Source organism: Puma concolor, chromosome A1 (assembly GCF_028749965.1).
Source record: "Puma concolor isolate L17-30 chromosome A1, mPumCon1.1.hap2, whole genome shotgun sequence".
In the NCBI taxonomy this organism is placed as follows: Eukaryota; Metazoa; Chordata; class Mammalia; order Carnivora; family Felidae; genus Puma; species Puma concolor.
In genome coordinates this window covers 94,920,914-94,939,130 of record NC_141667.1, presented here as the reverse complement: position 1 = coordinate 94,939,130, position 18,217 = coordinate 94,920,914, and the positions used below count along the sequence as shown (strand labels likewise).

The window sequence follows — 18,217 nt, the reverse complement described above, 5'->3', positions numbered from 1 at the left end:
ACAAGTGAATCCTACCAAACATTTAAAAAAGATTTAATACCTATTCTTCCAAACTGTTATAAAAAACAGAAGAGGAATTTTATGAGGCCAGCATTACCTTGATACCAAAGTTGGATAAAGACACCACAAAAAAAAAAAAAAAAAAAAAGAACTACAGGCCAATATCTCTGATGAACACAGATGGAAAAATCCTCAACAAAATACTAACAAAGCAGATCCAACAGTATATAGAAAAATCATTCACCATGATCAAGTGGGTGGGATTTATCCCCAGGATGCAAGAGTGGTTCAGTATTTGCACATCAATCAACAAGATACATCACATCAATAAGAGAAAGGATGAAAACTATATGATTATTTCAATAGATGCAGAAAAAGCACTTGACAAAGTACAACATCCATTCGTGATAGAAACCCTTAAGAAAATACGTCTAGAGAGAACATACCTCAATATAATAAAGGCCTTATATGAAAAACCCATAGCTAACATCATGCTCAGTGGGGAACACCTGAGAGCTTTTCCCCTAAGGTCAGGAACAAGGCAAGGATGTCTACTCTCTCCACTTTTATTCAACATAGTATTGGGAATATTAGCCACAGCAATTACATAACAAAGAGAAATAAAAGGGATCCAAATTGGTAAGGAAGAAGTAAAACTTTCACTATTTCTATACGATGTGATATATATGTAGAAAACCCTAAAGATTCTACCAAAAAACTATTAGAACTGATAAATGAATTCAATAAAGTCATAGGATATAAGATCAATGTACAGAAATCTGTTGCATTCTATACATTAATAGCAAAGTTGAAGAAAGAAATTAAGAAAATGATTCCATTTACAAATGCACCAAAAATAAAGTTTCTAGGAATAAATTTTACCAAAAAGGTGAAAGACCTGTACTCTGAAAATTATAAAACATTGTTGAAAGAAATTGAAGAGGACACAAAGAAATGGAAAGACATTCCAGCTCATGGGTTGGAAGAGCAAATATTGTTAAAATGTTTGCACTACCCATTGTGTACTACACACACATTGCGTCTTCCTTTATCCATTCATCAGTCAATGGACACTTGGTCTGCTTCCATAATTTGACTATTGTAAATAATGCTGCTATAAACATCCGGGTGCATGTATCCCTTTGAATTTGTGTTTTTGTATTCTTTGGGTAAATACCCAGTAATGTGATTACTGGCTTGTAGGGTAGTTCTATTTTTAACTATTTGAGGAACCTCCATATTGTTTTCCAGAATGGCTACACCAGTCTGCATTCCCACCAATAGTACAAGAGGATGCTCCTTTCTCCACCTCCTCCTTAACACCTGCTGTTTCTTGTGTTGTTGATTTTAGCCATTCTGACAAGTATGAGGTGATATCTCATTGTAATTTTGATTTGTGTTTCCATGATGGTGAGTAATGTTGAGCATCTTTTCATGTGTCTGCCATCTGTATGTCTTCTTTGAAAAAACATCTACTCATATCTTTTGCCCATTTATTAATTAGATTGTTTTGGGTGTTGAATTTTATAAGTATTTTATGTATTTTGGATACTAACCCCTTACGAGATATAACATTTGCAAATATCTTCTCCCATTCAGTAGGTTGCCTTTTGGTTTTGCTGATTGTTTCCATCACTTTGCAGAAGCTTTTTATTTTGATGTAGTTCCATTAGTTTATTTTTACTTTTGTTACCCTTACCTCAGGAGACATACCTAGAAAGAAGTTGCTATAGCTGATGTCAAAAAGGTTACTACCTCTATTTTCTTCTAGGATTTTTATAGTTTCATGTCTCACATTTAGGTCTTTAATCCATTTTGAGTTTATTTTTGTATGTGATGTCAGAAAGTGGTCCAATTTCATTATTTTGCATGTGACTGTCCTGGTTTCCCAGCACCATTTGTTGAAGAAACTGTCTTTTTTCCATTAGATATTATTTCCTGCTTTGTTGAAGATTAACTGGTCATGTAGTTGTGTATTCATTTCTGGGTTTTTGTTCTATTGATCTGTGTTACTATTTTTGTCTGGTGCCATACTGTTTTGAACCTACAGCTTTGTAATATAACTTGAAGTCCAGAATTGTGATGCCTCCATCTTTACTTTTCTTTTTCAATGTTGCCTTGGCTTTCTGGGGTCTTTTGTAATAGCATAAAATTTTTAGGATTGTTTGTTCTAGCTCTGTGAAGAATGCTGTTGGTAGTTTGATAGGGATTGCATAAGAATGAAATCTTGCCATTTGCAACAACATGGATAGAGCTAGAGACTTCTATGCTAAGTGAGAAAGACAAATACCATATGGTTTCATTCATATATGGAATTTAAGAAACAAAACAAATGAGCAAAGTGGGGGGAAAAAAGAGAAAGAGAGGCAAACCAAGAAATAGACTTTTAACTGTAGAGAACAAACTGATGGTTACCAGGAGGGAGCTGGGGGAAATAGGTGATGGGATTAAAGAATACACTTATTATGTAGAGCAGTGAGTAATGTATAGAATTGTTGAATCACTATTTTGTACACACGAAACTGATATAATACTGTATGTTAACTATACTGGAATTAAAATTTAAAAACTTAACAAAAGTGAAAGCAAAAACAAAATAGTTTGCTCTTTTAATTGCTGAGTAGTGTGATGTATTAGAGTTTGTTTAACCATGACCTATTGAAAGACCTTTGAAATATTTCAAGTTTTGGGCTGTTGTGAGTAAAACTGCTATGAACATTCGTGTACAGTTTTTTTATTGCTCTGAGATAAATGCTCATGAGTACATTGGTGGGTCATATGGTAGTTATATGTTTAGTTTCATAAGAAATTGCCATATGATTTTATGCTCTAAGCAGCAGTGTATGAAAGATCTAGTTTCTCTGCATCTCCACCATCATTAGAAGGTGTCACTATTTGTTATTTTAGGCATTCTGATAGATACACAGTGATATCTCATTGTAGTTTTAATTTGCATTTCCCTGATGGCTAATGATGTTAAACATCTTTATTTGCCATTTGTTTATTATTTTTTTGGTGATCTTTTGCATTTTTACTCCTCCATTTACTTCTTTTCAGACTTTGTTGTGGGGATAGTGTTGCTGGTGAATTATCTATGAAGTGTGTTGTAGAATACTTAGATGGGAAGAAATAGATTTGCTACTGAATTAGAAAGTACTGTTTACTGTGGTTCTCAACTCAGTGTTAGAGTCTCTGGGAATACAAAGATGAATAAGGCAAGAACCGTAGTCTACAACCATTTGGTACTTTTGGAAGGGAAAGCAGAAAAGATGTAGAAGTCTGAGATTTCCACATTGCATGACACTTGCATGGGCATCATAACTGACTGTGAATGATGTAAGGATCCTAGCAGACACAGGTCAAGGATTGAAATTCATTTAATATGAGTTAAGGATGCAAAAATGTCTTTGCCCATAGCTAGCTGCCCAGAGCAGCTAGAGCAGCACTGGGAGACATAGCAGCACTCCCAATGAGGAGAGTGCTCAAGTTTCAATCCCCACAGAGGTATCCTGCTGATGAGAATAGTGGTTACAGTGAGAATTCTGATGGCTCTTCAGAAAGTGTGTTCTGTCCCCTCTCTCTTATTCCTTGGGTCTTCTAACTGTTCCAGAGAAACTGGATTTATGACCAATTGATTACTACTGGCATGTATCTGGCATCAGCCCCAGTGCATACCTGAGTGTTGGATTTGAATTTAGGTGAAGGAAACTTCTTTCTAGGAATTTCATCCTCCCTAGCAGGACTGAGTCTCAGACAGTCTGTATCTGAAGTTTTATGTAGAAATTAGTAACCCAATTCAGTATTTGTTTAAGAATTGGACAATGATGGTCTAAGACGAGAAATAGTTCAATACAGAAGAATAGGGAATAAACACACACACACACACACACACACACATTTAATTTATAGTAAAGGTAGCATTAAAAAACAATGGGGGAAAGAATGCACTATTAGAAATCATCTGGAAAAAATCCTTACCTCACACCATACACGAAAACACAATTCAGATGGATTAATGATCTAAATGAAATTTAAAAACATGTATTTGTATGCAGAATAAAATTTAACATTTTTGTAATTTTTGAGAGTGAGGTGGGGGTGAAGTAGGAGGCCTTTCTTTTTTAATTGTCAAGTTAGTTAACATACAGTGTAGCCTTGGTTTTAGGAGTAGAACCCAGTGATTCATCTCTTACATATGATACCCAGTGCTCATCCTAAAGAGTGCCCTCCTTAATGCCCATCACCTGTTTAACCCATCTCCCTCCCCACCCTTATCAACCCTCAATTTGTTCTCTGTATTTAAGAGGCTCTTATGGTTTGCCTAAGTAGGAGGCCTTTTAATGAAGACAGATAACTCAGAAGCTGCAAAGAGAAAATGTACAGATTCTACTATATAAAAGTAAAAAAAAAAATCTTCAGGATAAAATATATAAGAAACAAGGTTAAAAAGAAAGCTGAATGAAAATGTTATATGTACATATTTATATATGTACTTCTACATATCGCACATATCCTTGCACACCTTTGTTTTTTCTATGATGCAGAGAGATATATCTATATCCAATAATGTTATTTCTAATATACAAAGAGTATATATAATTTTATAAGAAAGATGCAAACCAGATATCAGAAAAATAGGCAAAAGGATAAGAGCAGGGCAATCAAAGAAGAATGCAAATTGCCAATAACCATATGAATAGATGTTCACTTTCACTAGTAATCAAGAATCTAGAATTTACAACCAAAAAATGATGTTTAAAAATTCATCAGGGGCCCCTGGGTGGCTAAGTCAGTGGAGTGTCTGACTCTTGATTTCGGCTCAGGTCATGATCTCATGGTTTGTGAGATCGAGCCCCACGTCAGGCTCTGCACTGAGTGTGGAGAGCCTGCTTAAGATTCTCTCTGCTTGCTTTCACACGTTCTCTCTCTCTCACAAAATAAAAAAAATAAAAATTCATCACATAGGCAAAATTAATAACAAATAATGTTCAAGTACTTATGGGATATGGAAAAGACATTCTCCTACATTCTTGCTGGGAATATAAATTGATACAGCCTTTTTTTCTGGGGATAGATTGGCAGTATGTATTGAAATTTAAAATGTACATACCCTTTCTTAAAATAATGCCCCCTTTCGGAATCTGTACCACAGAAAAAAGAGGTATAAAAGGATATATGTGCTAAGATATGTATTGAATTATTAGTTGTAGTAGCAGAAAATTATAATCAGCCTAAAATTTCTAGCAATATGGACATACTAAAACAAATGACTGAACAAACTATGGCACAGTCATGTATTGAAATACAGTGAAGCCATCAAAAGAAAGGGCAAAATCTATAGTACTGACATGGCGGACATGCTAGGATGCCCTTGATTTAATCAATGAATATGTGTATGTGTTGTGATTAAATCAGGGGTGGGTGAGTGGGTGTATGTGTGTGAATGTGTTTGTAGGTGAAAAAATTCTAAAAGTATACACTAATCTGCTAAAAATTATTACATACCTGGGGTATAGAAGTGCTAAGGTGACGGAGATTTCCCTTTTTTTTTATGTACTTGTGCAGTGTTTGCAATTATTTTTTTTGTCACAAAGACATGATGCTTTATAATGTTAAAAAAGAAAAGAAATTATAAATAAATGCTGACCAACCTAATCTTTGACCAAAAAGAAAGAATTTGGTTTGAAGAATTGCTTTAAAAGGAGGTACAGGTAACATTGCCTAATGACAGTTCAAATAAACAAACAGAAAAACCTCTTTCTTGCTACTGGATTAACTTTCTGTATCTGGAATATATATTTCAGTGATTTGTCTCTGGTTATTTAATTCATTGTGTTTAATTGATAGTGTTTACTGGAGTATAGTGAAAAGTATTTTGTACGTATCTTAGGTTGTGATTTATCCAGTGTAATATCTCCCCCAATGCATTGACTATGAGTGGGGAATTAGTAAAGCAGATACGGATCTGGAGAGCAGTCTGTGGCTTTACTTATCTCCACAGGAAACCTTATTTCTTATTGATAAAGTTTGAAATCTTTCCTGTAACTCTTTCCAATTGTTCATTGTTGTTACTGTTTTAATGAGAGGTAGAAATGAGCCAAACCAACCTGCTTCTTTCCTTTTACTAATTTAATTTCAAAGGAAATTCTTCAGTCCAAATAAATAAGTGAGTGTGGATGGAACCAGATTCTGACTCAACATGTCCAATTAATTGCTTCCAAACATTAAGATAAATTCCTCAGAAACACTCACAAATAATAAAAAATCCACCAGTAAGGAATGATTAGTGAGAAGTGAGCTGGCTAGAGCCATCTATGCTTACAAAAACTGTATTTAAGTTGACATTAATATTTGCCATCTATTCTGTTATAAATATCAAGATTTATTGTAGAAATATACCACCGATAGCACAATAATAAAGAAAACAGACTCATCTCAGGTTTTGAAATGTACCTAACAAACTCAACCTCTTGCAAAATAACTTTCTTATTCAAAATGGAACTGGGAATTGTTCAGCACACAATGAATCATTTTTTGGCAAGTACAATAGAATCTTTAGGGACATTTCACAGCCTCTTGTTCAATTGTTAGGATGTTTTTAGCTTTCACAGGTAGGGAAGAAGGTAGCTTGTATAGCCATCATCTTGTTGCTAAAATTGTACAGTAAAGATTTTTCAGAGTTGCTGTTGCAATAGATCTTTTTGCCTTTTTCCCCCCTTCTTGTTTCTTTACCCAGAGCTGCTTTGTCTCTCAAAAACAATCTGGAATTACTTAATGCTAATGTTTTCTGGTTTTACTATTTACCCACGACTCAAATGTTAAACATTAATGTTGGAAACTCCCTTTTCCTTACCTCATAGTCCTATATTTGTTTAACTGTTATTTTGCCAGAAGAAAACCTCCTCTTTTCCCTTTCTGTGTTAATGTACTTTTTTTTTCTTTAAATGACAAACACATTTTCTCTCTCTCTCTCTCTCTCTCTCTCTCTCTCTCTCTCTCTCTCTCTCTCTTTTTCAGGAGGCTTTAGAACTACCCCTGGATGATTCTGAAGTGACTGAGACCACAACGGGAAGCCAAGTGATTAAATATGAATATCATGTTTTATACTCCTGTAGCTACCGAGTGCCTGTGCTTTACTTTAGGGCAAGCTTTTTAGGTAAGACCATGTCGGAAGCTAAATGTAAATTCATAACATTTATATGTAAGGCAGAAAGCAGATTTAGAAAATTATTCCTGAGAGGAAAAAAAAATAGAGTTAAAAATAAGAAAAGTGTGGGTGAGGTAAGGTTTTACCAGTAAATTTTCTCATGCTTTAGAAAGAGTATCAAGACTTCAGAGTGAATGATATCATCCCAGCCTTAAGTCTGATCTTCAGATTCTTGGCCTCTTGCCCAACGTTGACTAAGCCCCCCTGGCCCTTTTTCTTTTCTTTAAACAAGTAGGAACAACTTAAAGCTACAATGTTTATATACTTCTAACTTTACAGTAAAAATTTCTTTCAATGTAAGCGATTCCATTAACTCAAAAGCCCCCACGCCTCCTTTTCCAATTGCTAATAATTATTTCAGGAACTGTTTATCAGTTAGTTCAAGCTATGTTTAAAAATAGCACTAACATTTCCTTAGACCATCTATACATCTCCAGTGCCTAAGTTTTCTGAGATGCTGTTACTCAACTCGTTCTCCTTGCCAAAGAAGGTGAAACACCCTGTCTCCTCTGAGGACTTGGCTGATAAAGCTTATTTAATCAGCAGCCACATGAAGTCCTCCCCCCATAGTGCCATGAGGACTCCCCCTTCTTGTCCTCTGCCTAAACCGGATCTGCATTGCAAGGCTCTGCATCCCCAGCCTACCCTTTCCCCTATTTCTCCTTTTCTATATGGCCTATCTGCAGCATTTTGCATTTTGAACAGCCTTCTAACTTTTTCTGGATAGCTAAGACATCTGAATTTAGCCAGTGATATTTTATTTTTAATTAAAAAGTAGCTTAAGCTGCTTTGAATGTGTATTTGGTAGATTTAATCACTTGCTGCCTTATATTGTTTAATGGTCTCTAATTTTGCAGTGTTGGCGGTTTAACAAGCACTTAGGATTTAAAACACAAGAACAAATTCTCATAGACTCCCTGGTGAGAAGATTTTAATCTGAGGTGCACTTCCTAAGAACTGACAATTTGGGGTAAATTTTCAACATGGGACATGGGGAATTGAGGACACTGATAGTTACTAATTTGTGAACTCTTGCTGCAGGTTTATCCATATGATTATTAAAGGCCTTGAAAACATCCACTTTATTATGTTGTAATTCTATTTGGTTTGGAGTCCAAACATTAAAGGAGGGTTCTTGTCAGTGAACTCTGTTATACTAAAAAATAGAAGGGGATACATTCATTTACCACGGGGGAGGGAAATATTTTTCTTGTTTTTGGTTTGCAGTGTCTCTACCCAGTACCTTTCTAGATTCAAAGACATATCAAGGCTGCAGGTAGAGGAAATAGGACACCACTTCTTCAGTACTGTACTTTCATATAATTAGTATTCACCATAAGCAGTTAATCACCAGAGAAGAGCTCCCAGAGACAAAACAAGTTGTTTAGCTTGTCAGCATTAGGGAATCGGAGGTGTTGAAACATGACTGCTTCTAGCTGGAAGTGGGTCTTGCCGAGGCCGGTGGATGAGCTCATATGTGCACTTTGCTCTTATGTGCCAACAGCTCCCCTTACAGTACAGCACAGTTATTGTTCCTGCAAGTGCGATTATATTTTAATGAAATTTGTGTACTTCCCAAGATCTTTTCTTTATGATGGTTTGCTTTTTCTTCAAAAACAAACAAACAAACAAACAAACAAAAATCCCACTAACTCTCTTGGATCCTACCTATATACTTTTAAGACACCCTTTATTTATGCTTAATGAAAGAAAGCCAAAACAAGTCATTTGTTTCAAACAGCAGGATTCCTTGTTCCTTCCTCCCTGTTCTGTGTTGTGTGGAATGAGCCCTAGGAATTTTTAAATTCCAGAATTTATTTAGTGTTTATTCAGGTACATTAAAATATCAAATTTAATTTTTTAAAGCATACTGGGTTTTTTCCTGTAGAGAAACATGAAAAATGGTTCTTTCCTTTATCATATTCTAGGAATTTCTTTTCTCTTCTCTGCTAACGTAACCTAATGGACATTCTAAAAATGTTTCGCCCTTTATTCTAGAGTCATAATTTTTCATGTATTCCCCTTATTCCATTCCCATTTCCTGTTACATCTGATTACTCTGGCCCTCCATCTGTTTGTTAAACAAATGTCTGTTAGTGTGGTGAATGGATTCCTAACGTATTCCTCATATTCCAGGTCCAGATTTTTCTTTGTCTCATTCTGAGAGAGTTCCGACCTAGAAAGAGGATGATTATAAAATTTCTTGCTCAGGGGTCTTTTTGTTGCTTCAGAAATAGTTCACTTAGCCTTGTTTTTCACAGATATTTAGAATTTCTTTTCCATTTGATTGTTAGTAAAAATTAGTTTCTCTGCTCTGATCTGAATTTTCTTCTGATATTTCTTTTTGTGTTTTGTTTTGTTTTGTTTTGTTTTGTTTTTTAGGTAAAGCAGTTAGTAGTAATAGTTCCCATTTAAATTGATAGGACCTTTTCTTTTATGGTTTAGACTCCAGAAGAAATATTTATTGTGTTTCTTTAAATGCAGACACATTGAATTGTGAATGGGAATACTTCTTATTCCTCTGTACTGGCCAATGACCACCATGCCAACTATTGCCTAGGACTCAGCTAACATGGCACTTGCTCTGGTCACTTATTGTCATATCATTTCACATCATATCATATATAATATCACAAGTTTCACTGTAACAGAACTATTTGTTTGCTTGTCCCCTGTAAAATAATAAGTTAGAAGGTGGAGCTGTAAGGTAAAAAGAGGGAGGAAGGAAATTGATAGTGAGTATCTACAACCTACAAAGTGATAAGCTTTATTCATAGCAGTGGTGTGTGTGTGTGTGTGTGTGTGTGTGTGTGTGTGTGCATGTGTGTAATACATATATGACATTTGTTATTTCTTTTACTCATTTTGATACCCACAGTATCAACTGTGATACAGTATCAGTAAGTATTATTGAATGAACCAATGATGAAGAATTTCTAACCATTTCTGCATACAACCCAAAGATGGAAACCTTGTGATGCGGTCTTATTTGAACTGCTCTGGAGGGTTATAAGGAAGAGAGTGATGCTGTTGTCTCCAGGAACTTCAGGACCCAAAACAACTACATATCGTTACTCTTTAGTCTGATGCGTCTCAGAGACTGCATGAGTGGTTGACTAAGGAAAAAAGAGTCCTGAGTACTCAAGGGGTGGGCATCCAAACTCGCTGGGCAGCTGCCCTGCTTCTTTAAACACATATTTTTTATTTGTTCCTTGAAGGCAGACAGCCAAATTATGACACATTCTGCTGCTGAGTGAACACCTCTCATTCCTACTACTTGGGCATTTAGGATCCCAGTTCCCTAGGGGGTAACATGGGTTTAAGAGAAGAACTAAGTCCTTCCCAGTATTCTTCTTTTTCTAACTCCTTTTCCAATTTTAAGTTTGGAGGGGGCAGTGGAACACACTTAATACATTTGTTACCCAGCAGTGGGTGAGAGGTAACTGCCCTTCTGTGTAGTAATAATAAATACTGTACATTCAAATAGTGCTTGGCAGTTTATGAAGTCCATTCTTAGAAAAACACTGACATTTTCAAGTGCTCACTAGCGGCCCCCCCAACCACTATTTTTTTTAATGTTTATTTATTTTTTGAGAGACATAGAGAGACAGAGCATACGTTGAGGAGGGGCAGAGAGAGAAGGAGACACAGAATCTGAAACATGCTCCAGGCTCCCAGCTGTCAGCACAGAGCCCGACGTGGGGCTCAAACTCACAAACCATGAGATCATGACCTGAGCCATGATGTCAGATGCTTAACCGACTGAGCCACCCAGGCACTCCCCTCCCCCCGCCACCACTATTTTTGAAGCACGTTGTAGTAGAGAAATATTTATATCATGCAGAAGGCTTTGTGTATTGCCCATCATTTCAGGACCTTTTTGTGTCCCATTTTTCCTTTTGGAGGGCTTGGTTTTGGTTAAAAGCTTATGGCAAGTGTTAGAAATGTAGTGAAAACCTTAGGCATGTACATAATGTCTTAGGGCTTCACCAGAGTCCTAAGCTTACATAGTTTTCCTTTTCATTACAACTAGAGATTTCTATATTTATTTCAGCTTGAATTCTGATTTATTCCTGCTCTGTCTTTCTTCTTTTCCTTTGTTCTCAATCTCTATTGAAAAATAGACCAAGTGGTTCTTCTCATTTTCAAAATATTTAATTCTTTGGCTGACATATGGGTTCTTCTTGGGAACTGTTTTGACATATTTCTTTAATTAGTCAGTAGGGCTGCTTTTGAATAGGGAAGGAAACATTTCTTCCATTCAGCAACTGAATGTCTGTTCTTTCTGGAGATCCATTCTATTATTGGCCCAGGGAGTAAGTGTATAGAATTAAAAATGTAACCCAGATATTTCATGTGGAAGATTTGTCTACTTGTTATACGCCTAAAGGATGCTTATTGAGAAACAGGGAGAAAGGAATAGCCAAAGAATGATTCACTCTCAAAGGCAGTATGAACCAAACCATGATAAAGGCCAGAATAAAGGGAGAATAATGGAAAGTTTGGACTTAGAGCAGTGTGTAAATCATCAAAGAAGAAGAGTAAGAGGCTTGTTCATGGTCTGGAACAAGAAGTCATCTTTGGAATGCATTCCACAGAAGAGAATAGCCTTCTATGCATTCCATAGAAGAGAATAGCAGGAAAACAGAAAGATGGAGTTGGAGGACGTTGGGGAATAAAAGTAAAATATCCACAGCTCCGTCCAACAGCTTGGAAGGGAAGGTAACAGGTTGGTTTTTCTGAAGAGGCTGGGAAAAACATTGGAGAAGATGAGGAGGGTGAGTGCCAAGCTATAGAGCTGGAGAGAGGATGGCATATTTGGGGAACAGTGAGAGACCAGTTTGAAGTACAGGTTTCCTTAGGATGAGCTGTGGAAGAAATGTTTTTAAAGATACGTTGAGGTCAAATTATGACAGAGATAATGGGTTGGAAGGGGTTGCCAGCACAGTGAGAGCTAAGGCAGCTTGTTGAACAGTAAAGAAAAGTTGGATTAGAGAGGTATTTAAAGATCGAGGCAAAAATGATTCTAGTTAATTATTTACAATAAGCAGAAACTAGAAAATGATTTGACAGGTAATTTAGAGTCTTATTTGATTGCAGAGAATCTTTAAGGAAGTTCATGTATTTATATAAGTTAGTAAGTCTAACCACAGCCATGATAATGGAATGGAACATGAATTTTAGTAAGTTGAAAAGAGATTCTAGGGATTGAAATGAAATTTAAAGAGCAAACAGTGAAAGTTATTAAGAAATAATGAAAAACTATTTAACTCATACGAAGATATTCAAATTGAAAAATCCAAACAATAGAGGATATTTAACAAGAATTATTTGTTGAACCATGTAAATGCTTGAAACAATATGGGGAGTTAAGATGCTGGCTTAGGACATATGATGGGAATAGAATCCCATTGAAAAATCAAGCCCTGGTTTAAGAATGTATTAAAGAAAAAAATGTGAGAGAAATGTGAAACAAAACTACAGGGAGAGCTAATTAGCCAAAAGGTTCATTCTAACTTGTGTTAGTACAAAACACCACATTCACAAAAAGCAACAGATTTTAAGTGGATCCAGAGATGAAAAGAAGACATGAAAAGGTAAGTTTATTTTCTTACCTGTGAGAGACTATGTTTTAGCTTTCCTAGACAGGTGGATGCTTGTGTTGTGCTCCATAAAGAAGAAACATTTCTTTGCTTACTCTTGGCAAATGGGTCCTATGTGAAACAGCCTTTAAAAACATACATGAGTGCATACTGTATGCACAGCACAAAAACTCATTTGCCTATTTTCTAAATCTGGTGAAAAAATACCACTGTTCAATTTGAAGCTAGGTTATTGCTTTCCTCCTTCTTTAAAGTCATCAAAGCAGAGTTCTTTAAATCCATATATTAGGTGCTATGCTAAGAAGGTGGAGACTGCCTTTTCTGTAGGGAGAGGATCAAGTTAGATGGATACTCAAGGTACTTCTATACAGCATAGTAGGTCCAAGTGCTGGAGGTACCGAGGTTTGAAGAGAGCCAGGAGTCCAAAATGCTGAGTACTGGGATGCCGGACCATGAGGTTGGAATCAAAGCCTCAGAACACTTTGGGTAGAGTGCCTTCTGTTTCAGAACTAGTAGACCTAACCTCGTAGATATTCATCTGGTGATTTGGTCCTTGGAGTGCTGATGAATAGGTAGGTATCAATTCAAAATCGGTATCTTGGGTATGTTGTGGACCCAACGTTGCTTCCCTTGGGACATTTTCTGATTAAGAAATTCCTCAAGAAGGTTTTGTATGCACTTCCACTAGGTAAGTATTTAACTTAATTTAAATGAGAGATTATAGGATCACTTGCATTATTACTAGTTTTTAACACAATATGTGGACTGTTTATGGTGACTCAAAATCAGTACTTTTGGAGGCTTCTGAGTGGCTCAATAGTGTCCTACCTCAATAAGTGTCCTACTTCAGCTCAGGGCACCATTTAACAGTTAATGAGTTCGAGCCCTGTGTCAAGCTCTGTGCTGACAGCTTAGAGCCTGGAGCCTGTTTCGGATTCTCTCTCTCTCTCTCTCTCTCTCTCTCTCTCTCTCTCTCTCAAAAATAAATAAACATTAGGGTGCCTCAGTGACTCCTTTGGTTGAGCATCCAACTTCAGCTCAGGTCATGATCTTGTGGTTCGTGGGTTCGAGCGCCATGTCAGGCTCTGAGCTGACAGCTCGAAGCCTGGAGCCTGCTTCAGATTCTGTGTCTCCCTCTCTCTCCGCCCCTCCCTTGCTCGCCCTGTGTGTGTATCTCTCTCTCTCTCTGTCAAAAGTAAACATTAAAAAACTACATAAAAATAAATAAATAAATAAACAAACAAACATTAAAAAATTACTCCTTTTTGTCCTGTTGGCCATATTTCTCATAAAAATAGATTGCAACATACATACACTTTCTCATGTAATTGAAAGATATATTTGTTTTCTACTCAAATTACTAGACAAATATATAACATTTAAAAAATTTGCACTGGTAATTTTAAAAATACATAATGATTAAGCAAGTCTTTTAAACCATTTGTCTGGGCTATATTTGTTAGGTATACTTGGTTGCAAATAATTGGAGCTGACCATGATAAACAAAAAAGGATTTTTTGGAAAGGTAGAACTTAGAGTTATCTGAATGCATTAGAATGACAGGAATGTGTGCCTTCCTTTGGCTTTAGTGGTGAGAAGTGGGGCTCTGCCTTCTACTTATTTTGGAATTTCTCTCCCAAGTTGCAAGTATGTTTGGATACTGAAAAATAAAATATCCACTCTATCTGCATCTACTTAATACTATAGATTTATATAATCATGTTTTTTAAATTTATTTATTTATTTATTTATTTGAGAGAGAAAGAGAGAGGCACATGGGGGAGGGGCAGAGAGAGAAAGAATCCCAAACAGGCCCCATACTCAGTGCAGAGCCCCATGCAAGGCTCAATTTCATGACCGTGAGATCATGACCTGAGTGGAAATCATGAGTTGGACGCTGAACTGACTGAGCTGGCCAGGTGCCCCCAAGCATGTTTTTTTTTAATATAAATTGTGATTTTTTTTTTATCATGATTGTTCAGTCTTTATTCTTAGTAGTAATTGTGCTAATTGCTGTAGAAATAATGTTGAATGTTCATCTATCCAACCATTCAAAAATATTTGTGCACAAGGCATGAAGGTGTCTGTGGAATACAGAGATGAATAAAGGAAATCAGAGATGGATGATGCCCTCAAGGAGCATATGGTCTAGTGAGGGAAACAAGATAGGTCTGAAATTCACTAACAAGGACAATATGTTAATAGCCATAATAGAGGTAAAAATTGCCACCACGAAGCGTAGATCGGTGGTTGCCAGGGGCTGGGCAGTAGGGGAAATGAGGAAATGTTGGCTCAAGGGTACAGATTTTCATTTATAAGATAAGTAGTTCTGGGGATCTAATATACAGCATGGTGTCTATCATTAACAATATTTTATTGTACACCTGAAAGTTAACTAAGAGAGTACATTCTAAATGTTCTAACCACACACATACAAATGGTTAACTATGCGAGGTGATGGAGGTGATAACTAACCTTTTGTGGTAAACATTTCCTAATATATACATATATTAAGTCATGTTGTATACCTTAAAGTTACACAATTTTATATGTCCATTATATCTCAGTAAAGCTGGGGGGAAAAACTGCTACCAGGGCTCAGAGAGCAGAGATTATCTTGAGCTGGAGTGATTAAGAGAGATCTTGGCTGGACTTGGGATTTGTCCATGCAGTGATGAGTGAAAGAGCAGGACAGCCTAGTAAGAAACCCAGGAAAGGCAAAATTCTAGATACTCCTAGGTTAGGCAGTGTTAGTGGAGACCACTAGTGACAACTACAACAGCATGACCAATATGTGTGCATTGCTTTATGGTTTGCACAGAGCCCCTGGGTAGCGACAGAGTGTAGCGGTAAAAGTGCAGGGTCTGGAGCCAGAAAGCATTGGTTCTGATTCCTAGCTCTGCTACTAACGAACTGCAGTTATCTAACTTTTTTTTTTCTGTCATTCAAAAAAAAAGTTTTTTTGAGATAATAATAATCATAGTAGTAATACCTACTTCATAGAGTTTTGAGGTTTGTAAGCTGATACATGAAATGGGGCTTGGCATGTAGTACCTTTCAATAATGCTAGCTGTGTTGGGGCACCTGGGTGGCTTAGTTGGTTAAACTTCTGACTCTTGATTTCCGCTCAGGTCATGATCTCATGGTGGTTAGTGAGATTGAGCCCTGCATTGGGCTATAAATAAATAAATAAATAAATAAATAAATAAATAAATAAATAAAAACATTAAAAAAATAATGCTAGGTGTGGTGTGTATCTTGATCCTCACAATAACATTGTAAAATGGGAGCTGGTATTATCCTTGTGCACATGCATAAAAACTGAGTGCTCGGAGGGGTTAAATGATTTATTCAAAGGTACATAGAAAATTATGGGGTTGAGACTCAAACTCTTTAGCTCATTTTTTACTGCATGATGCAGTAACCAAAATTTAGGAAACATGTAGGTTAACTGATGTCGTATGTAAGTAAAGAGAAGTTTCCATAATCCGTATTTTTGGAATATTTTTTTTAGGTTTCCTGAGATTAATAAAGACACAAAATGATAGAAATGTACATAGGAAGAAATAAAAATTACAGAATTAGGCAGCATAGTTTCTGGTATGAATGTACATGAACAATTAACACTCATTTCATATCACAATATAATTTTCTCACTGAAGCAAAAATGAATTTTCCCCTTTGGTGGAGCATCATCTCTGCCTTACTGTGGAGTATGACATGAATTTTATATCCTTCAAACCTCTCTTGAAGACAGTATATTGAATAATGACAGATTTCATTGTGAATAATACACCCTTTCCTTTTTATTTCTAGTGACCACGTTCAGAACATTATTATTCAACTTACTGTAAATAATGTATACTCTCTGTAATATTCATTTTAGGAGTTAGGAAATTTTAGTGAAACCATGCACAGTAGGATAAAGGTGACTTCTGCGTGCTTGTGCTAGAGTTAGGTGGTGCCGGTGAAATATCTCATGCTGTTATTTGATTCATGAAAACTAATAGCCCTGAGAAATTTAATTTAGAGAGCCGCACATTTTGAGTAATATATAGATTACTTGACATGTAGGTTATTATTCAATTGAGAGATTTTATATGAAAATTGTTAAATGCTACTGGCAGTTGCTAAAGATTGTACTTTTTAATTATTCTATTTTTCATCCAATGTCTCTTCTTCTTTTGTCATTGACATTCTAGGTTGCTGACAGAATATTCCTTTAGCTCAGATGTGTATTGTCATTCCAGGAGATAGAGGCGCACAGTAGGCACTCTATAAACACTTGTTAAATAAATGACCTTAATTTACCATGCTTGCTTTGTAGGTTGCCGCTGAAATTATTTCAGCTTCTACTTCAATTTTTCAAGTATGCAAGGGATTTTACTGAGCTTCTCAGCCTCAGTGTGATTAATGAGATTTCTAAGCATGTTAAAATTGGTGCTATCGAATATCTTAGGTCTAAAACTAGGGAGTTGTTGATTGAGTATGCTTATGTCATATCTGACTGAGGCCAGACAGAAAAAATAGACCCTCTTAGCATGATTTAAAGTTTCTGATTGAAGATACCTTCAACTGAACATGAAGGCACATTATAATGTGTTTCATGAGCTTAACTAAATATTTACTTATGCCCACGATTTTATGTTAAGTTAAAGTTTCAGGTCTTTGGTTTTCTTTCTTTTTTTTTTTTAATTTTTTTTTAACGTTTATTTATTTTTGAGACAGAGACAGAGCAAAGAGAGAGGGGACACAGAACTGGAAGCAGGCTCCAGGCTCTGAGCCATCAGCCCAGAGCCCGACGTGGGGCTCGAACTCATGGACCGCGAGATCGTGACCTGAGCTGAAGTCCGACGCTTAACTGACTGAGCCACCCAGGCGCCCCAGGTCTTTGGTTTTCATAAATAGATAGATTCAAAATCACAAAGTCCAGGGGTACCTGGGTGGCTCAGTCATTTGAATGTCTGACCCTTGATTTCAGCTCAGGTCATGATCTCAGGGTCATGGGATCGAGCCCCATGTTGGGCTCTGCACTGAGCATGGAGCTTGCTTGGGATTCTCTCTCTCTCTCTCCCCCTCTCCCCAGCTTGTGCATGCTCTAAAATTTAAAAAAAAATCACAAAGTTCTTTAAAGAACTGTAACATTTAAGCTCTACTTCTATGACATGATTTTTTAAATCTATTTGATGATCTCAGTTTAATGGTTTCACTGGAATTTCTGAAGTTTCCATTTGGTTTTGAAATAATTAGAGTCACAATAATATTTTGAATATATTTTATGATTAGGTCAAAAATTTTTGTTTTTGCATAAAAGATCATAAAACTAACTTTTGTATGTCTTTGATCATGAGGGTAAGAGCTGTGACTGGGCACATTGATGATAAAGGGTTAGGGAAAAGAACCCACA

At 36.3% G+C, this 18,217-nt stretch overlaps 1 protein-coding gene across 7 annotated transcripts in view; it reads left to right on the top strand.

The window, feature by feature from the left end:
• Positions 1-18,217, top strand: part of ATG10 (autophagy related 10) — a 451,299-nt gene that overhangs the window by 335,233 nt on the left and 97,849 nt on the right. For all 7 annotated transcript variants that reach the window (XR_015248272.1, XM_086697540.1, XM_025924154.2 and 4 more), the window contains one exon: positions 7,018-7,156. Coding sequence is in view for 6 of the 7 variants with exons in the window: in XM_086697540.1 (XP_086553666.1) it covers positions 7,018-7,156 (139 nt within the window). In the remaining variant the exon portion in view is untranslated. The remainder of the gene's footprint in view (positions 1-7,017; positions 7,157-18,217) is intronic.